Consider the following 19136-nt stretch of genomic DNA (forward strand, 5'->3'; position numbering starts at 1 on the left):
GCTTTCCCTCCTTTTTCTTCTTTTTTAATCATTCTGGTGGTGAAGAACTGGCCTTGAATATACTAGATAAGTACTCTACCTTGTTCCCAACACCCATGATTTCCTCTATTGATGACATTCATTTTAATTAATTTTTTTTTCTGGTTTTGAGATCAGGTCTTTAATAATCCTCCCACTTCACCTCCCCTGGTGCTGAGATTACAGTTGTGTGCCACCATGTCTAACACCAGCTATTTTTGTTGTTGTTGGTTGTGGGGCCTGAATTCTGGGCCTGGGTGCTGTTCCTCAGCTCTTCAGCTCAAGGCTAGCACTCAACCACTTGAGCCATAGCGCCACTTCGGGCCTTTTCTGCGTATGTGGTGCTGAGGAATTGAATCCAGGGCCTCATGCATGCAAGGCAAGCGCTCTACCACTGAGCCACCTTCCCAGCACCCCCCCTTTTTTTTCTGTTGGCCGTGGGGCTTGAACTCTGGACCAGAGTACTGTCCCTCAGCTCTTCAGCTCAAGGCAAGTGCTCTACTACTTGAGCCACAGTGCTACTTCTGGTTTTTGAGTGGTTTATTGGAGATAAGAGTCTCAGGGACTTTCCTGCCTGGGCTGGCTTTGAACTGTGATCCTTGGATCTCAGCCTCCTGAGTAGCTAGGATTACAGGTGTGAACCATTGGTGCCTGGCTAGCACTAGCTAATTATTATTATTAATTCTTTTTTGTCAGTCGTGGGGCTTGAACTCTGGGCCTGGGCACTATCTCTAAGCTCTTCAGCTCAAGGTTAGTGCTCTACCATTTGAGCCACAGTGCCACTTCTGGCTTTTTCTGTATGTGGTGCTGAGGAACTGAACCCAGGGCATCATGCATGCGAGGCAAGCACTCTACCACTGAGCCGCCTTCCCAGCCTTCCTAGCTAACTTTTTTTTTTTTGTCTTTTCTTTTTTGGTACTGGGGATCGAACCCAGGACGTTGCACTTGCTAGGCAAGCGCTTTGCCACTGAGCTACATCCCAGCCCCTAGCTAACTTTTAATTGTGGTAAATTCAGAAATATTGGCCCACCTGTGACTATGGAAGATGAAGAAAAATGGTGTGATTTTTGAGCTTCTTTGAGAAACACCGACATAATGAGCGCTGGTGCCCCCTTGTGGTGAGCACTGTCCTCAGTCCTGAGTTTAGCACAGAATCTTGAGAGTGATCCAATCACTATGTTAATGGGTCAGACACTGATAAATGTCTCAGATACATAAGTCTGCAGGACTTCTGAGTGAACAAATAAGCAATCAGAGACTGAAATTGAGGTTGGAAAGGACTTTTATTAAATAAATTGATTACCTCTAAAATGGCATGGAAGAGGGTCGATCCCACATGGTCCTGGGTCATTGCCTCTATCAAATAGATGGCTTGGCTCCTTGCTTGCTACATCACTGCTTGGGACCTGTAGTAATAATGAAGAGGCACTTTTTTTTTTGTTTGTATGTAGAGTGGTCAGGGTCTGGTGCTTGCTAGGTAAGTGCTCTACCACTGGAGTGATGTTACCAGCCCTTTTTGCCTTAGTTATTGTTCTGATAGGATTGCCTAGATTATTCCTGTGCTGGCCTGAACCTTGATCCTCTATGCTTTCCACATAGATGAGGTGACAGGTAACTCCACCACACTCTTTTTTTTTTTGGTCAGTCAGGCTGGAACTCAGGGCCTGAAAACTGTACTGTCTCTGACCTTTTGTACTCAAGGCTAGTGCTCTACCACTATAAGCCACAGCTCCACTTCCAATTTTTTCCAGACACAAACCTCCAGCTCTGAGCCTCCACATGCAACTTTGTTGGTTGAGATGAGATCTCTTGAACCTTTTTCCCGGGTTGCTATTGAACCAGTTCTCAGCCTCGCAAGTAGCTAGGATTACAGGTGTGACCTACTACGCTGAGAAGAACAGCACTTTCATACCCACGATTTAACATGATAATTTTAAAAGGCGTATTTCAGAGAATGAGGTTGTCATGAGTGAAACCCATTCTCTGAACAGCATGTGCTAGTTGTAGCCACAGACAAGTCCCCGCCTCACCTCAGGAGTAGAGCTTCTTCTCCCTTTGCCCATTCCTCAGCACTAGCTAGTGGCAGCGCTAGCTTCCAGCTGGGCACAGATGGCTGAATGTGACTAGGGATGGGCAGGTGGTGAGGTAGAGGAGACACACTGAGACCGTGTGCTAGGGCCAGGGCTGGTTTACCCAAGCAGATGATGAAACAGCATTGCCCAGAAGCACATAGATACCTGCTGCCACACCCAAAGAGGAAGGAGTCAGCTTGCCCAACCTCACACAGTTCCAGTATTTGGAAAAAGAGAACTTAGCCTAATGTACAGAGCTTACAAAATGAACTTGGTACATATTGAGTGTAATTTTTTTTTCCCTTGTGCTAAACTCAAAGACGTGGACACTGTCCCTTAGATTTTTCACTCAGAGTACTCTATTGCTTGAGCCACAGCTCCACTTCTGGCTTTTTGGTGGTTAGGAAATAAACATGGAAGTCTCATGGACTTCCCTGCCCAGCTAGCTTTGAACCATATTCTTCAGATTTCAGTCTCCTGAGTAGCTATGATTGCAGATGTGAGCCTCTATTGCCTGCTTCTAGGAGCCACTTTAATTGCTTTTTTCTGCATTGGAATTGTTCAGCTCAAATTGTGATATTTGTTTGGTTTTTCCTCATCTTCTTTCTTTCAACATCCAAGAAGTGGCACAGCATAGGACCAGAGCTGGGACCTTGGAGTAGAGGGACATATGGGTTCAGAACTTGTCCTCTGCCTCCAGTATACTAGCTAGGTGACCAAGGCAGGCTGTACACCTATCTGGGCTTTCTTTTCTTGTTTAGAATGGTAAGCATAGAAATGCCCCCAGCTGCCTTAGGGGCTCTTTGAATGCTGTTACTGATCCCAGAAGTTCAGTGCTTCTGTCTCCATTCTTGCATGAGTGGATATCAAGCAAGACTGGAGGTTTGAGTGGAAGCATGAAGTTTACAAAGCATAGTAGTTTTCATAGAAAGGCATTTTCACATGTGAAAGTAGGTCATCTCAGGAGTCAAGAGCAACTGTCCCTTCTGTATTGCCTTGGGCTTTCTTGGAATTTCAAGGGACTGCAGTAATTATATTGTTTATGTAATAAAAAGGATTTTGGCTTCTTGATTAGGTTGAATATTGACATTAGAGTGTTTATTTTTTCTTTTTCTATAGGCAGCAAAATAATGCAGAATGGCCTGATCTTCAAAGAACTTCTTCAGACTCCCAATTTTCGCATTACTGTGGTGGACGATGCGGACACGGTGGAACTTTGTGGTGCTCTTAAGGTAAGGTCCTTCTGCCCCGGGTGAGAGTGGCTCAGGCTAGGCCCAAGTGGGTGGTCTGGAGTCCAGTCCTGGGGAGCAGCTCTGGGAGATTTTCACTTAGCTCTGTGAAGAATAGTGAATATAAGTGGGGACTGGTGGCTCACACCTGTAATCCTAGCAGCTTCAGAGGCTGAGATCTGAGGATCGAGGTTGGAGCCAGCTCAGGCACACAAATCCAGAGACTTACCTTCACTTAACCAGCAAAAATCCAGAAGTGAAGTTGTGGCTTGAGTAGTAGAGCATCAGCCTTGAGTAAAAAAGCCCAAGTGAGAGTGCAGGGCCCTGAGTTCAAGCCCAGGTGTGTGTGCACGCATACACACACACACACACACACACACACACACACACACACACACACACACACACAGGCACGCACGCACGCACGCACGCACATGCACATACATGCATGCACACATAAACACATGCGTGTGCACACACACACACATAAAGTGAATCCAGCGACTTCTTTATAACTTCCTGTTACCCTACCTTCCCTGGATGGTTGAGCTCATTCTTATTCATGGTTTTCTTGTACTAGAATTGTGCTGTTTTGTACTTTGGGGTGGTGGCCACATTGTTTTCCCAGGGTTTTACCCAGGAGCTAACGAGCCTACTTGTGTCTTCTCCAGCAGGAGCAGAAGCTGGCTCTCCCTAAATTCTGTACTTTGCTGGTGTGGTGATTTGGTTGATTGGTCTTTTTTTTTTGGGTCCGGTCGTGGGGCCTGAACTCTGGGCCTGGGCGCTATCTGTAAGCTCTTCAGCTCAAGGCTAGCACTCCACCACTTGAGCCACAGCGCCACTTCTGGCTTTTTTCTTATGTGGTGCTGAGGAATCGAACCCAGGGCCTCGAGCATGCAAGGCAAGTGCTCTACCACTGAGCCACCTTCCCAGCCCTTGATTGGTCTTTTTTAAGGAAAAAAAAAATACACACATACACATATATATCTCCCCCCCTCCCCCGCCACTGACCAAAGGTTTTTCTAATAGTTTATCTTTGCCCCCTGTAGAGGGAATAGGTCAACAGCTCAGTGACTTGGGAATGTTGAGGCAGAATTATAACAAATTAATTATAGACCAGTCAGCCTCTATTCAGTTCTTGGCTTAGGAGCAGCCTGTGGGTTTTTAAATTGATTAATTAATTAATTTATTTGCTGGTCATGGGGTCTGAGCTCTGGGCCTGGGTGCTGTCCCTCAGCTCTTTAGCATTATAAGCTTAAGCCACCAGCACCTGGCTGAGAACTATATGTAGGAAAACCTTTACTGGTTAACATAGCACTTCAGGTTTAAAGCAAAGGAGACTTCCTTATTTTGCTGGCAGGAAAAGCTGGCCTGCTGTAGGACATGGCTGCTTCCTTTAGTGATCCACTTTGCTGATGGGGCACATGGCATGAGCAACTCCATTCTGCTTCGTCTGTTCTGTGAGGGTTTGGTACAGGAATGATGTCCAATAATGTGTCCTGTAACTTTTCGGTAAAGGGGAACATTTCATTCATCTATTTTTGTGCCAGTACTGAGGCTTGAACTCAGCAATTTGCCTTCTCACTTGTTTTTTTTTTTTTTTTTTTTGGCTAAAGGTTGGTGTTCTACCACTTGAGTCACGTCTCTACATCTAGCTTTTTGCTGATTAATTGGACAGGAGTCTTACAGACTTCTCTGCCCCAGCAGTCTTTGCATGGGGACCCTTAGATCTCAGCTGAGATTATAGGCATGATCCACTAGCATCTAGCAAGGGGAAGCCTTGGTCAAGTCTGTCTCTATCATGATGCAACCAGAGTTGTAGACCTCAGGTCCAAACTTTCAGGATTTGCCTGGTTCTGCCCCTTGCCCCTCTGTGCCAACTAAAGAGGTTCTAATGGTGAAGGGCAGAGAGAGGTTTATTACCTGACACTGAGTTCATCTTCAGGCATCTTCTGGGTACAAATGTGAGTTTTAAGTTTAAATAGAGAATGCAGGTGTGTAGGGGTGGTAGTGTCAGGTATGCACTGTTAAAGCAATCCCAGCCTGGCATGGCATGGTTGACCACTGTCTCTTCCTTGTTCCGAGAAGTGTTCCAGAAGATTTATCAACTCTGGAGAGGCTCTGGAGTCCCCTTCCTTTGGACTAGTTTCCTGTATTTTTCCATGGAAACATGTGTTGCTAAGTCTTGGCATTCCTGGATTCTAAGATGACTGGCTTATAAAAAGATGGATGGATACAAGATGGAGGCAGGGATGCCAGACTTTTTCTCCTGCTATTGGATAGTTTGGAGGCCCAACTAAGGAGTCTGTACGTTTCAGCAAGATGCAGCAGCTCCTTCCTTCCTTGCTCTGAGTTTATGGCCTCCAACCACAATCCTCAAATCTCAGCCTGCTGAATAATTAGAATTACAGGCATGATCCACCTGCTTTTGGCTTCTTTTATAGTTCTGGATTTTTGTTTTTGTTTTGGTCAGTCATAGGGCTTGAACTCAGGACCTAAGCACTGTCCCTGAGCTTTTCCTCAAGACTAGTACTCTATCACTTTCAGCCACAGCTCTACTTCTGGTTTTCTGGTGGTTAATTGGAGATAAGAGTTTTATTGGCTTTCTTGCTCGTGATCCTGAGATCTCAGCTTCCTGAGTAGCTAGGATTACTGGTGTGAGCCATTAGTGCCCAGCATCTTTGATTGTTTTTAAAAGATTCTCACTACTTTTGCAGAGATTAGAATAGCTGGGATTAGAGGCATACACTACCATGCTCAGCTTTGTGGGTTTTTTTGTTGTTGTTGTTATGTTTTACAGTAAAAAGGCCACTTTTCATGAGTTAAAACTCCTAGGGAAGGAAATTAGCATCCTCATTCATCTGCCAGAACACCAAGGCTCAAATATGCCATTCCACTCTCAGAAGCAGTACGTCTTTTTTTTTTTTTCTAGTCAGAATTTAAAACCACTTCCTAGAATTAATATTGTGTGTATATATGTGGTCATGATATACAATGAACATTTAAAAAATTAAAGCCAATTAAAGCCTGGGCTCCCAGGCAGTAGGTCCCATAAGTCTAACTGTGCTCGAACGGTTCTTCACAGCATGGACAGGCCCTGTCATGCGTTTAAGAAGCTGGCCTTGGCTTCATTGTTTACTTTGGGTGAGATTTTTTATTTGGTTTTAATATTCCTCCATTAAACAAATGATCACTTGACAGTAGGGGACATCATGAATGCCTAATTGCTCACTAACGGCCTGAGCTGCTGTAAAGCTCTTGTAAGTGACTTGATGTTTTTGGAAGTGGAGAAGCTGTGAAATCCTGCCCACAACAAAGGGTGCTGGATGAGAAAATTCTAGACCATGCGAGTTTTGTGTTTGAACCAAGAATGGCTTTTCATTTCTCCTGGCAGGAAGCCTGTAAGTAGATTTGTGCCTGCAAGTACCACAGAGAAAGATTAAACCCTTTGAGGCAGATGGGGAGGGGGGAGGGGCTCTAACACTCTCCCTTCTCCTGTCTGGGGTTTTGGAAACTGAGAGCCAGGCCTTTTGATTTTCACTGAATCCAACTGGACAGACGAAGGGAGCAAGATCCAAGGAGTAATGACAAAGGCAGGACATGTTGGTGCTATTGGAGTGTTTTAGAAATCTTAGTCTGGTATTCTTTGGTTACTGTATATGACTTTCCTTTTTTGGTTTGTATCCAGGCACTATGACAATATTTATCATTTGAGCCTGTTAAGCAAGGATGAATGGTGGACATGTTTTCCCTTCCTTCCTTCCTTCCTTCCTTCCTTCCTTCCTTCCTTCCTTCCTTCCTTCCTTCCTTCCCTCCTTCCCTTCCTTCCCTTCCTTCCCTTCCTTCCTTCCTTCCTTCCTTCCTTCCTTCCTTCCTTCCTTCCTTCCTTCCTTCCTTCCTTCCTTCCTTCCTTCCTTCCTTCCTTCCCTCCTTCCCTTCCTTCCCTTCCTTCCTTCCTTCCTTCCTTCCTTCCTTCCTTCCCTTCTTTCCCTTCCTTCCCTTCCTTTCCTTCCCTCCCTCCCTCCCTCCCTCCCTCCCTCCCTTCTCTTTCATTGGTCCTGAGACTTTAACTCTAGGCCTAGGCCCTGTCCCTGAGCTTCTTTTGCTCAAGGAGAGCACTCTACCACTTGAATCACAGCGTCACTTCCAGCTTATTTTATTGTAAAGATGCTATATAGAGAGGTTACAGTTACATGAGTAAGGTAATGGGTACATTTCTTGTCGAGCATTGTCACCCTCTCCTTTGTTTTTCTCCTACCATCCCTTCCCTCCCTCACCTCCCCAATCCTCCTGTTATATATTTCCATCATAACAGGTATGCATGTCATGTTCAGCTTCTTCCTTTGAGATGGAGTTTCATGAACATTTTTGCTACAGCCTCCTAAGTAGCTAGTCTTGTGGGCATGAGCCAGTGGCTCCCAGTTGGTAATCTCTGACTCCATAAATGATAGTTTTGGGTTTTCCCCTGATTATTCATGTAGCTATATTAAGCATGTTTCATATACTGGGAAACAATATAGAAGAAAGTGAAAATCAGTGACCAGATTGTATCCTGAGATACTCATAATCCTTGTACAGTCTTTCATTTTTATTTTTTTATTCTTTTTTTGGTTGGTTGTGGGTCTTGAACTGGGCCTGGGTGTTGTCCCTGAGCAATTCAGCTTCAGGCTAGCACTCTACCATTTGAGTCACAGCACCACTTCTGGTTTTCTGGTGGTTTATTGAAGATAAGAGTCTCGTGGATGTTCCTGCCTGGGCTGTCTTTGAACCACGATCCTCAGCTCTCAGCCTCCTGATAGAATTATAGGCATGAGCCACCAGTGCCAGGCTCAGTCTTTCACTCTTTCCAGCAAGAGTATACAAGTATTGTCCTCTTTTGAAAGCTAGAGCTTTAAGGCTGGGTGCTCATGGTTCATGTCTGTAACCCTAGCTACTCATGAGGTTGTAATATGAGGATCATCGTTCAAAGAGTGTTCATATGACCATCAATGCAGCCCATTTTGAGCATTTCCCTCCATGTCTTAATCCCAATGCTGCATCCAACATGACAGCATGGCCAGGCTGGTCTATACCTGCCGCATAGTGCCCCTCCTCTAGGAGATCATCTCCACTCAACCTAGAATCAGAGGACAACAGGCACTGGGGTTGAGGTACTCCAGAGCTGGCCTGGCCTTTACGTCTAGACATCTGTCATCAGTGAGCTGTGAATGCATTTCTGGGTTTCATTCTTGCCATTAAACAGCTCTGGGCCAATAGCAGGAGCACTTTATCCTTGTGCTTCTAATTAATTAATTAATTAAAAGTTTAAAAGTAGCCCTGGAAGCCGGGCACCAGTGGCTCATGCCTGTAATCCTAGCTACTCAGGAGGCTGAGATCTGAGGATCATGGTTCAAAGGCAACCCAGGCAGGAAAGTCCATGAGACTTATCTCCAATTAACCACCAGAAAACTGGAAGTGGTGCTGTGTCTCAAGTGGTAGAGTGCTCACCTTGAGCTGAAGAGGTCAGGTACAATGCCCAGGCCCAGAGTTCAAGCCCCACAACTGACAAAAAAAAAAAAAAGTAGCCCGGCTCACAACTGTAATCAGAGCCACTCAGGAAGCGGAGATCTGAGGATCATGGCTCAAAGCCAGTCCAGGTAGGGGCTGGGAAGTTGGCTCAGTGGTAAAGCGCTTGCCTTGCATGCCTGAGGCCCTGGGTTCAATTCCTCAGCACCACATAAGCAAAAAGAAAAAAGCCGGAAGTGGCGCTGTGGCTCAAGTGGTAGAGCGCTAGCCTTGAGCCAAAAAAAAAAAAAAAAAAAAAAGCCAGCCCAGGTAAGAGAGTCCTTGAGACTTGTATATCCAATTAGCTACCAAAACAAAACAAAAATAAACTTTCCAGAAGTGGAGATATGGTTCAAGTGGTAGAATTCAATATAGATAGGAAAGCCTAATCGTATTTCCAATTAACCACCAAAAAACTGGAAGATGTAGATTAAGTGGTAGAGCATCTGTCTTAAGCAAAAATCTGAGGAATAGTGCCTAGATCCAGAATTCAAGCCCTAGTACCAGCACCAAAACAAAATTAAAATTGAATTTCTGAGCTGAGGATGGTGGTGAACACCTGTAATCTCAATATGTGGGAGGTTGAGCAGGAGGATTACAAGTTTAAGGCTTGCCTCGACTATGTATTGAGACCCTATTTCAAATCAGTTTTTTAGTTACAGTAACCACTGGCAAAGGCTTGGTATGACTTCGTGGTTAGACTTTGAGATACAACAGATAGCAAACATCATATTAAGGTAGAAATGGCTTTAGGGGATAGGCTGTGGTAGCTAAGGCAGCTTTGTGTCAGGGTAGCTTAGTCTCATGGCCAAAGTGTGGGCCTGACATGGCATTCTTGACACCTGGCTGCCAGAGCCCAACTTGCAACTTGCCCAACATGGCACTTTGCCTTTAGTAAGCCTGCTCTGCAGACAGACATTGCCCTTAGAGGTCAAGTGCATGGGATACTGGGCCCAGGAAGAGGCAGATGGGTGGTTGAACTTCCAGAGGAGAGAAGGCAGGGGCCCAGGATTCCTGTGGGTGATTCTTTCTAGGTAATGTTTGTGTAACCTGCAGGTGATAAAATTGACTTCTCTGGTTTTCCATTCTTTTTGTGTGGGCAGGCAGTGAAAGAGGAATTGAGCCCTTTCAACCCTGATACAGAATTGCAAAGATGGTGCTTTGGGCTGGCTGATTCCTCTGCATAGGGCCATGACCCAGGAAATGGGGAAGGGCTTAAGCACATCTGCCTTCTGAAGATCATGGTATTTTTAGCTGCAGATATTTCAGGGCAGATTTAAATGCACAAAATGATAACTCTCACAGCTGAGCCATCTCAGAGGGCATCTGCTTGAATGCAAATCTCACATGCTCTGACTGGCTCAGGGTGTTTGTTTTTCTTTTGACAGTGATAGGTGGTGGGGAGAGATTTCTCGATCTATCAGAAGACAGTTCAGCTGAGCAGGGCCTAGAGTGTGTTGGAAGTGGGTTGACTAAGTGGATGCCAGCCTTGTTCCCTTCTGGGGGGAAGGGTAGATGTCTTCTGGAAGCTCTTAGGCAGTCTAGATCCCTGGGCCCTGCAGTAGCCTTGAGTGCCTGCCTGCTTCCTTGCCTGCCTTTTGTCTGAGCCAAGTGACATGAAAGCACCTGACTTTCCTGGTTTACACTTGGTGTGTGCATAAAGTCCTGCTTGGCCAGTTCCAGTGACCGAGTTCCTGCCGCCTCTGTTGTGATGTGTAGCTGTGTGCCTTCCTTCCAGTTACTGGCCTGGGGTGGTATGTCACCCTGGGCAAGCTGCTTACCTCAGTTTCCTCAGGACCTGCTTTGTAAGAATGGGGTGAAGATTAATAATATATGAGCACCTAGGAGTGTTCAATAAAGTTAGCTGTTATTGTTTTCTCTGGGAGCTTCCCCCTCTATGGGAGTGAGTACTAGGGCTTGAACTCTGTGCCTGGACACTCTCCCTTAGCTTTCTGGCTCAAGCCTGATGCTCTACTACTTGAACCACACCACCACCAGGTTTTTGCTAGTTAATTAGATATGTGTCTCACACAGACTTTCTGTCTTGGGCTGGTTTCAAACCATGATCCTCATATCTCAGCCTCTTGTGCAGCTAAGATTACAGGTTGGAGCCACCAACATATGGCTTTGACTTTTTCTTTCTGCCTTGACAAGGAGAAGAGTAGCCAACAACCTCCATGAGTGCTGGTTTGTCACTGAGGAAGGAGAGACAGCACATTCAGAGCCTTCCATACCCATCCTTGGCTCTCTAGCCCTCCTCCCACTTCTGATTCCCCCCACCCTCTACCTCCAGAAGTGAACAAAGGCCCTGTGTTCTCTTGGTGGGGGTGGAGAAGTAGGCAAAAGCTTCAGGAGAGCTTATATAATGTGCTTCATTGGATAGAGCTCTGTGACTCAGTCTCCCCAAGGCTGGCTGTTCCTCATGGTGAACCTAGCCCACCTCATGCTCAGTGTGAGTACCAAAGCTGATTGTAGGGGTGCCTTGGGGCAGGGTGCTCAGGTACTAACTGCTGTATCATTAGCAGGAAATATAGAAAACACTACTGTGTTTAGATACAGAATACTTACATCTTTCTGGCATGCATTGTCCCTGATGAAGTAGCTGAGAGTTCAAGGGTCAGGAGCCAGCCTTTCCGCTGGAGAGCTAAATACCTGCCAGTTCTGCACTGCTGTCTGTGATCATCGGAGCTGTCCATAGGATTGAGGCTCAGCTCAGATATCCCTTCCTCCATGTTGCCTTCCCTGCCTTGACAAGTTTTCTTTTTTCCTTGCAGCACTTGGGATGGAGCCCAGGGCCTAGCACATGTTCTACTACTGACCTTTATCCCAAGCCTCAGCCTTCTTGCTTGAAATGAAGCTCTGGTCCCTGTCCCTTTGTCAGCCCCCTCTTTTTTCTATCTTTCTTTTTCTTTACTAAAACTTTTTATTTACATACATTGCTTTTGCAAGAATGGTTTTGTGAAATTTGCAGACATGCATACAACGCATCCCATTAACCTTACCGGCGCTATGATTTTCCCGTCTTCACTCTTAAAACAATTTCAGTATGTTTCATTGTTCTATTTTCATGTATTCATAAAAATATTTCAATCTTATTACCCTCATTTACCTTCTTTCTTCTCCCTTTACTCCTCTTGCTATTTCCTGCCCATCCCTCTACAGAGCCTGCCATTCTTATTTATTTTAATTGTACCAAAGAGTTTCACTGTGGCATTTCAGTTTTTATACTCTAATTAGATTAGCCTCCTGTATTCTTCTCTCTGCCTTTTTCCTTTACTTACTGTTTTGTGCTGCTAATGAGGCTAGAAGTTGGTTCCTTAAACTCTTTTAAATTTTTTTTCCCTTTTCATTCTTGCTTAACATGTTTTCTCAAGGGTGATGCTCTACTTAAGCCACAGTTCCACCTACAACTTTTTGCTAATTAATTGGAGATAAGAGTGTAGAAGGGCTGGGAAGGTGGCTCAGTGGTAGAGCACTTGCCTTGCATGCATGAGGCCCTGGGGTTTGGTTCCCCAGCACCACATAAGCAAAAAGAAAAAAACCAAAGTGGTGTTGTAGCTAAAGTGGTAGAGCGCTAGCCTTGAGCTGAAGAGCTGAGGGACAGCGCACAGGCCCAGAGTTCAGGCCTCATGACCGGACCCAAAAAAAAAAAAAAAAAGAGTCTAGAAGACTTCCCTATCCAGGCTGGCTTCATACCCTAATCCTCAGATCTCAACCTTCTTAGTAGCTAGGATTTTAAGTGTGATCCACTGGTGCCTGCCATTCTTTCTGCGTATTGTTGCATCTCTTCTCTCAAATTGGGAGCTTCCTGAGGACAAATTAAGTCTCATTATATATCTGTATGGTCCCCTTCCTAATAGGCATCGATAGTGCCTGTCGTGGCTTAGTAAGGTCTGTCCATCTTTACATGGCCTGCCAGTGCACATATGTTGAAATGAAGTTTCAGGGTATTGCTTTATGAATGTTAGTTATGTATACATGTTTGGGTTTTATTTTTCCTGCTAGGTCAACAAGTTAGCATTTTCTGTAAGCCAGGTAGAACATGTTTTAGGTTTTGTGGGTCACCTGGACTCTGGCAGCTGATGGCATCTGCAGTGGCAGACAGAAGCAGTGTGTCACTGATTGAGTGTGGTTGGATAGCCTGAAAACAGGTCAAGAAGTCCTGCATGACTGTCACCTTGGCTGTGTGTGCAATTTGTCTTGTGTGTAGGAGAGGCCATGACATGAAGACTGAGATTTGCCTACATGTCCACCAGAGGACACGTGCGAGGCCCATAGTAACACTGCTTGTAATGAAATCTACCAAGGCTAAGGGACAAAAGAATGGATAAGTATATTAGTGTGGTCACACAATGGAATAGTGCATGACAATTAAATACATGTACTCTATGGAAAATGTGCATCTCACAAACATGACATCAAGGAGACAAGGAAGCTAGTAAGGAAGATCACATGCTATTGGCCTCCACTCACATAATGCTTAGTTGGGTCACATGAGTCCATGTGTGATAGGAGCAAGGGGTCACCTTTGGTAGGGAGGGACTGAAAGGGGCTGGGGTCTTTCTGAGGCACCTGTTGTGTTCTTTCTGGATCTTGCTCTGTGGTTGCAGTCAGCTTGTAGAAATACATCAACATACACAAGAGGTTTTATCTTTGTTGCTGTTCTTTTTAAAGTACTTAGAATGTACTATGTAATTTTTTTTTTGTTTCTTTTTATGTTCTTCCCCCATGGTACAACCCCTGTTGTCACTGTATTTGATTCTGGTGCCTGCATCTTGTATATACATTTTCTAATTTAGGGAGAAGGGAAATAACAAAATGCTGAAATAAGGATACAGGATGACCCATTGTAACAATGAGATGTACAAGACACTATGTTGAAAACGAACTCTACAACTTTGGAGGGGGAAAAGGGAAGGAAAGGGATGGTAGGGGGAAAATAAAGGAGGGTGTAACAATACTCAATAGGAAATGGACTCATTACCTTGCTCACGTAACCCCTCTACAGTATCTTTACAAAGATAGATAGATAGATAGATAGATAGATAGATAGATAGATAGATAGATAGATAGATAGATAGATAGATAGATAGATAGATTAAAAATTAAAAAAAAAAGAAATTCATCAGTGTCCCCTTGGGCTTTACAGAGTTTATAACAGCTGAAGAAAGCATTCAGCTTTACTTTAAGTAACAATCCAAAAAGTGAGTCCATTTGGGATTCAACAAGACTGCTCGTTGTCCTACCGCTGCAGCTATTGAGGGCCTCTGTGCAATCCCTTTCCATCCTGGCTTTGTCGTTCCTGCAGAATATCGTGGCTGTGGGAGCTGGGTTCTGCGATGGCCTCCAATGCGGAGACAACACCAAGGCTGCCGTCATCCGCCTGGGCCTCATGGAAATGATCGCTTTTGCCAGGATCTTCTGCAAGGGTCAGGTGTCCACCGGCACCTTCCTGGAGAGCTGTGGGGTGGCTGACCTGATCACCACCTGCTATGGAGGACGAAACCGCAGGGTGGCCGAGGCCTTTGCCAGGACTGGGAAGGTAGCACTGGCCTGCCCTTCTTCCTCCTGCCCCGCTCCGCTGTCCTCTTCTTCCTCCTCCACCTGAGACTCCTGGGGCTGGGTGAGCCACATGTGCACAGTTAACCCAACTTGGGCTCTTTGTTCTGTTTGCCCTGCCTGCTTGCTCTTGCCTGCCCCAGCATTGTTTTTTCGGTCTTTATCTTTTCTTGGCTTAAAGCTGAGCATTTAGCTCTTACTCCTTTTTTTTTTTTTTTTTTTTTTCCTTTGTGTATGTGCTGCTACTGGGGGTTGAAATTAGGGCCTGGCCACTGCCCCTCAATTTTTACACTCAAGTTTGGCACTCTACCCCCTTGATCTACAGCTCACTTTTGGCTTCAGGTGGGTAAATGGAGATGAGTCTAACAGATTTTCCCGCCTGGTTGGCATCAAACCACAGTCCTTCGCTTTCACACTGGGGTTGACAGGCATGAGCCACTGGTGCCTGACCCTCTCCTTCGCTTTTCCTTTTCCTTTTCTTTTTTTTTCTTTCCCCCAGTCCTGGGGCTTGAACTCAGAGCCTGGGCAGTGTCCCTGAGCTTCTTTTGGCTCAAGGCTAGCACTCTACCACTTGAGCCACAGCTCCACTTTTGGCTTTTTCTGTTTATGTGGTACTGAAGAATAGAACCCAGGGATTCATGCATGGTAGGCAAGCACTTTACCACTAAGCCACATTCCCAGCCCCTCCTTCTCTTGAAATAAATGTTTCTTTCTTTCTTTTTTAGTTTTTAACTACAGGTTTTTATTTTCATGTTTTTCTTTTAAGACCATCGAAGAACTAGAAAAGGAGATGTTGAATGGGCAAAAGCTCCAAGGACCCCAGACATCAGCTGAAGTATACCGCATCCTCAAACAAAAGGGACTCATTGACAAGTAAGTGACACTTGGTCTTTGATTGTAGGTGAATGCAGCTGTTTGCTGTGTTTCTAGAACCTCACTGGTAACCCAGGGAACCATAACGCCACTTCTGGCTTTTTCTGTTTATGTGGTGCTGAGGAATCAAACCCAGGGCCTCATGCCTGCCACTTTCCCACTGAGCCACTTTCCCAGCCCTGTTCTCTAAGGTATTATAGAATATGAAGTTATAAATTCTTCTTTGTCCTGCTGGGGAATTCAGGAAGGGCTTTTACATTTTTTTTTTTTTTTGGGTCCAGTCGTGGGGCCTGAACTCTGGGCCTGAGCGCTTTCCCTCAGCTCTTCAGCTCAAGGCTAGCGCTCTACCACTTGAGCCACAGCGCCACTTCTGGCTTTTTTCTTTTTGCTTATGTGGTGCTGAGGAATCGAACCCAGGGCCTCAGGCATGCAAGGCAAGCGCTCTACCACTGAGCCAACTTCCCAGCCTGGCTTTTACATTTTTAAAAAGTGATGACTTTGCTAGGTGTCAATGGCTTATGCCTGTAATCTTAACTACTCAGCAAGCTAAGATTTAAGGATCAAAGCCAGCCCAGGCTGAAAAGTCCATAAGACTCTTACCCCCAATTAACCACCAAAGCTGGACTGAAGCTGTGTTAGTGCCCATCTTGAGTGAAAAAAAACTAAGGGACTTTCGTGTTCATTTTCTACTCAGAAGAAAAATCAAGACTCAACTTGGGTAAGGGAAAATTGACTCCCTAAACAAGACAACCACTGAGCCCAGGATCCCAGCTCCATTTTCTCCTAAAGCCAGTGAATACATACTAATTCCTGCCAACCTGCCTACTCACCCCCAAAATCCTATCACACAGAGCCACCTGAAAGTTTCACTATCACAGATACTCAACGATTTATATAAGACTTCAAAATAATTTCTAAATTGGGCATTGTATTGCATGCTTGTAATCTCAGTACTTGGGAGGCTGAGGCAGGTGGTATTCAAGTTCAAGGCCAACCTGGGCTACAAACAAGACATCATATTAAAAAACAAGGAGCTGAGATGTCTGTAGCTCAATGGTACATGAGTTCAGTAGCACTTGCCTAGCATGTGTAAGTCCCTGAATTTGATCCTAAGCAGCACAAAAAATCAGATAACGAAACAACCTGTTATTCAGTGGTTGAGTAGTCCAGTCACACAGCAACTCACCAGTGTGGACTAAGCAGGTGGAAACCCAGCACACACAGGCATTTTGTTAGGCACCGTTTACAGGTCATTCTCTTCCCCAGGATGTGGAAAGGGTAGGGCCAGGGAGTGGCCTTGGAGAGGTTGGCACCACCTGCTATGGAGGACGAAACCGCAGGGTGGCCGAGGCCTTTGCCAGGACTGGGAAGGTAGCACTGGCCTGCCCTTCTTCCTCCTGCCCCGCTCCGCTGTCCTCTTCTTCCTCCAAAGTGCCGTGTATTTCCTCCCCCATCAGAGGCTGGAAGAGTAAGGAGAAAAGATGTAGTTAGCCACCCTCATGGCAGACCCATGAGATCATGAGCCCAACCTGAGCACAGAATCCGGGGATGACTTGCTCTTCCTTCTCTTCTGAATTAGTTAACATTTTATTATCATGACTATAGTTTTTAATGATGTGTCTAGGTCCTGGGTTTGAACTCAGGTACTAGGCACTATCTGTAGCTTTTTTACTCAAGTCTACTACTTCAACCACAGGTTCACTTCTAGCTTTTTGGTAGTTAACTGGGATGAGTTTGAGACTTTCCTGCCTGGGCTGGCTTCAAACCACAATCCTCAGATCTCAGCCTTCTGAGTAGCTACGATTATAGGCATGAGCCATCTCTTAATTATTTCTTTCTCTTTTCTTTTCTTTTTGGTCTGTCGTAGGGCCTGAACTCTGGGCCTGGGTGCTGTCCCTCAGCTCTTCAGCTGAAGACTAGCACTCTACCACTTGAGCTTCAGCCCCACTTTCAGTTTTTTCTGCTTATGTGGTGCTGAGGAATCGAACCGAGGGCCTCATGCATGCAAGGCAAGTGCTCTACCACTGAGCCACCTTCCCAGCCCCTTCTTGCCTCTTTTCTGCCTGACTCCTCTGGTCTCCTGTCCTCCTCCCTCCTTTTTCTTCCTCACTGTTGTAAAGGAGTAGGTATTGGGGGCGCAGCATTCTTGCTACCTTGTGTCAGCGACATGTCTTGGAGAAGTCATGTTTTTAGCCCTGCTGAAACAGTCCACACAGTAAAGATGGACTTGATCACTTCATGATTGTTCTCCTTTGAAGATGGAGCTCAGCTCTACAGGCTGGCGTTTGACACAGCTCTCACAGTCTAGTGCCAGCTAGACTTTGTGCAAGCACCCAAGTGTGCATCTGACAGGATGTGAGCATTTCCATGTGCCAACTTCCCAGGTGGCCCCAGGCTGTTCCCTGAAGCCTCTTCATCCCTTCCAGCCATGAATAACTGTCCCTGCCAGGGACGGATTGTTTTAACCTGGGGTCAGGCTCATTCTAGAAAAAACCTCACAGAAAATATGCAGTTTATTTAACCCATCTTCTTTCTGTAGACAGTGAAATTATTTGCACTTTTCTGCTAATATAAAATTCATACCAGGTGCTGGTGGCTCATTATTGTAATCCTAGCTACTCAGGAGGCTGAGAACACGTTTCAAAGCCAGCCCAGGTAGGAAACTCCGTGAGACTCTTATCTCCAATAAACCATCAGAAAACCAGAAATGGTCTGTGGCTCAGGTGGTAGAGTGTTAGCCTTGAGCTGAAGAGCTGAGGGACAGCGCCCAGGCCCCCAAGACAAAAAAAAACAAAAAAAAAACACTAGCTTAGCTCTCCTTGTACTTGTATCTTTATGAGCACGTTAAGGGTGAGACAATTGTACTGTTTGGTTCGTGCTGTCATAGTGAAGTACTCAGGGTGGCTCATAGCAGAGGAGGTTCTAAACGTTCAAGGTCTCCGATTGAGGGAGGGTTGGCTGGTTGGTTTCCTTGGAGGCCTTCTCCTTGGTTGTTGGAGATCATCTTGGGGGAACAGGGGTGGTGGTGGGGTGGGGGGTGGGGGGGGGAATGTCCTGGGCTCTTTCCTTCTGCAGTTAAGCTCAAGGCTAGTTCTCTACTTCTTGAACCACAGCTTCACTTCCCACTTTTTTGCTGAGTAATTGGAAATAAGAGTCTGGCAAGCCTTTTCTGCTCACTGTGGAACTTCCTTTGAACTGTGAACCTCCAATCTCAGTCTCCTAATTAGCTAGGATTACAGATTTGAGCAGCACTGCCTGGTTCAGAGGTCATCTTCTCTGTGTCTCTGCTTCATCACATGTCTGCATGTCAGTGTCCTGAAGTCCTCCTTCTAGAAGCATGCCAGTCAGGTTGAATTAGGGCCCAGAAAATGCCTTCATTTTCATATAGGGCATTGTTGAGTTGGGGGTATGTGTGCACATGGGTGTGCCGATAGGCACACGCTGGTCCTGGTGCTTGAACTCAGGGCCTGAATGCTATCCTTTTTAATTTTTGTTGGTCAAGGCTACCATTCTATCACTGGAGCCACAGCTCCAATTCCAACTTTTTGGTGATTAATTGGAGCTAATAATCTCCTCCTGGGCTGGCTTTGATCTGAAATCACCACCTGTGAAGCTAGGATTTCAAGCACGAGTCAACCAGAGCCTGGCTTAGGTTATCTTTAAAGGTCCTGTCTCCATACTCAGCTATACTGTGAGGAAGACTCAGGCACATGAGCAGGAGGGGCCCAAGCCAGCCCTTGACTGACCTGTGTGTGGTAATGTCCTTAAGGACTAGGCCCTGCCCCCCCACCACACAGCCTCTATCACCCCTGAACCCCGGGTTCCAGGAAGGCCAAAATGT

The 19136-nt window shown here is 45.6% G+C and overlaps 1 protein-coding gene across 1 annotated transcript in view; it reads left to right on the top strand.

Annotated features, from left to right (window-relative positions):
* The window catches only part of Gpd1l (glycerol-3-phosphate dehydrogenase 1 like), a 52288-nt gene that overhangs the window by 30377 nt on the left and 2775 nt on the right, over positions 1 to 19136 (top strand). Inside the window, exons 5-7 of the mRNA XM_042666445.1 lie at positions 3210 to 3322; positions 14172 to 14405; positions 15189 to 15295. Of these exons, the coding sequence (XP_042522379.1) occupies positions 3210 to 3322; positions 14172 to 14405; positions 15189 to 15295 (454 nt within the window). The remainder of the gene's footprint in view (positions 1 to 3209; positions 3323 to 14171; positions 14406 to 15188; positions 15296 to 19136) is intronic.

This window comes from Dipodomys spectabilis, unplaced genomic scaffold (genome assembly GCF_019054845.1).
Source record: "Dipodomys spectabilis isolate Male_0828 unplaced genomic scaffold, ASM1905484v1 ptg000365l, whole genome shotgun sequence".
In the NCBI taxonomy this organism is placed as follows: domain Eukaryota; kingdom Metazoa; phylum Chordata; class Mammalia; order Rodentia; family Heteromyidae; genus Dipodomys; species Dipodomys spectabilis.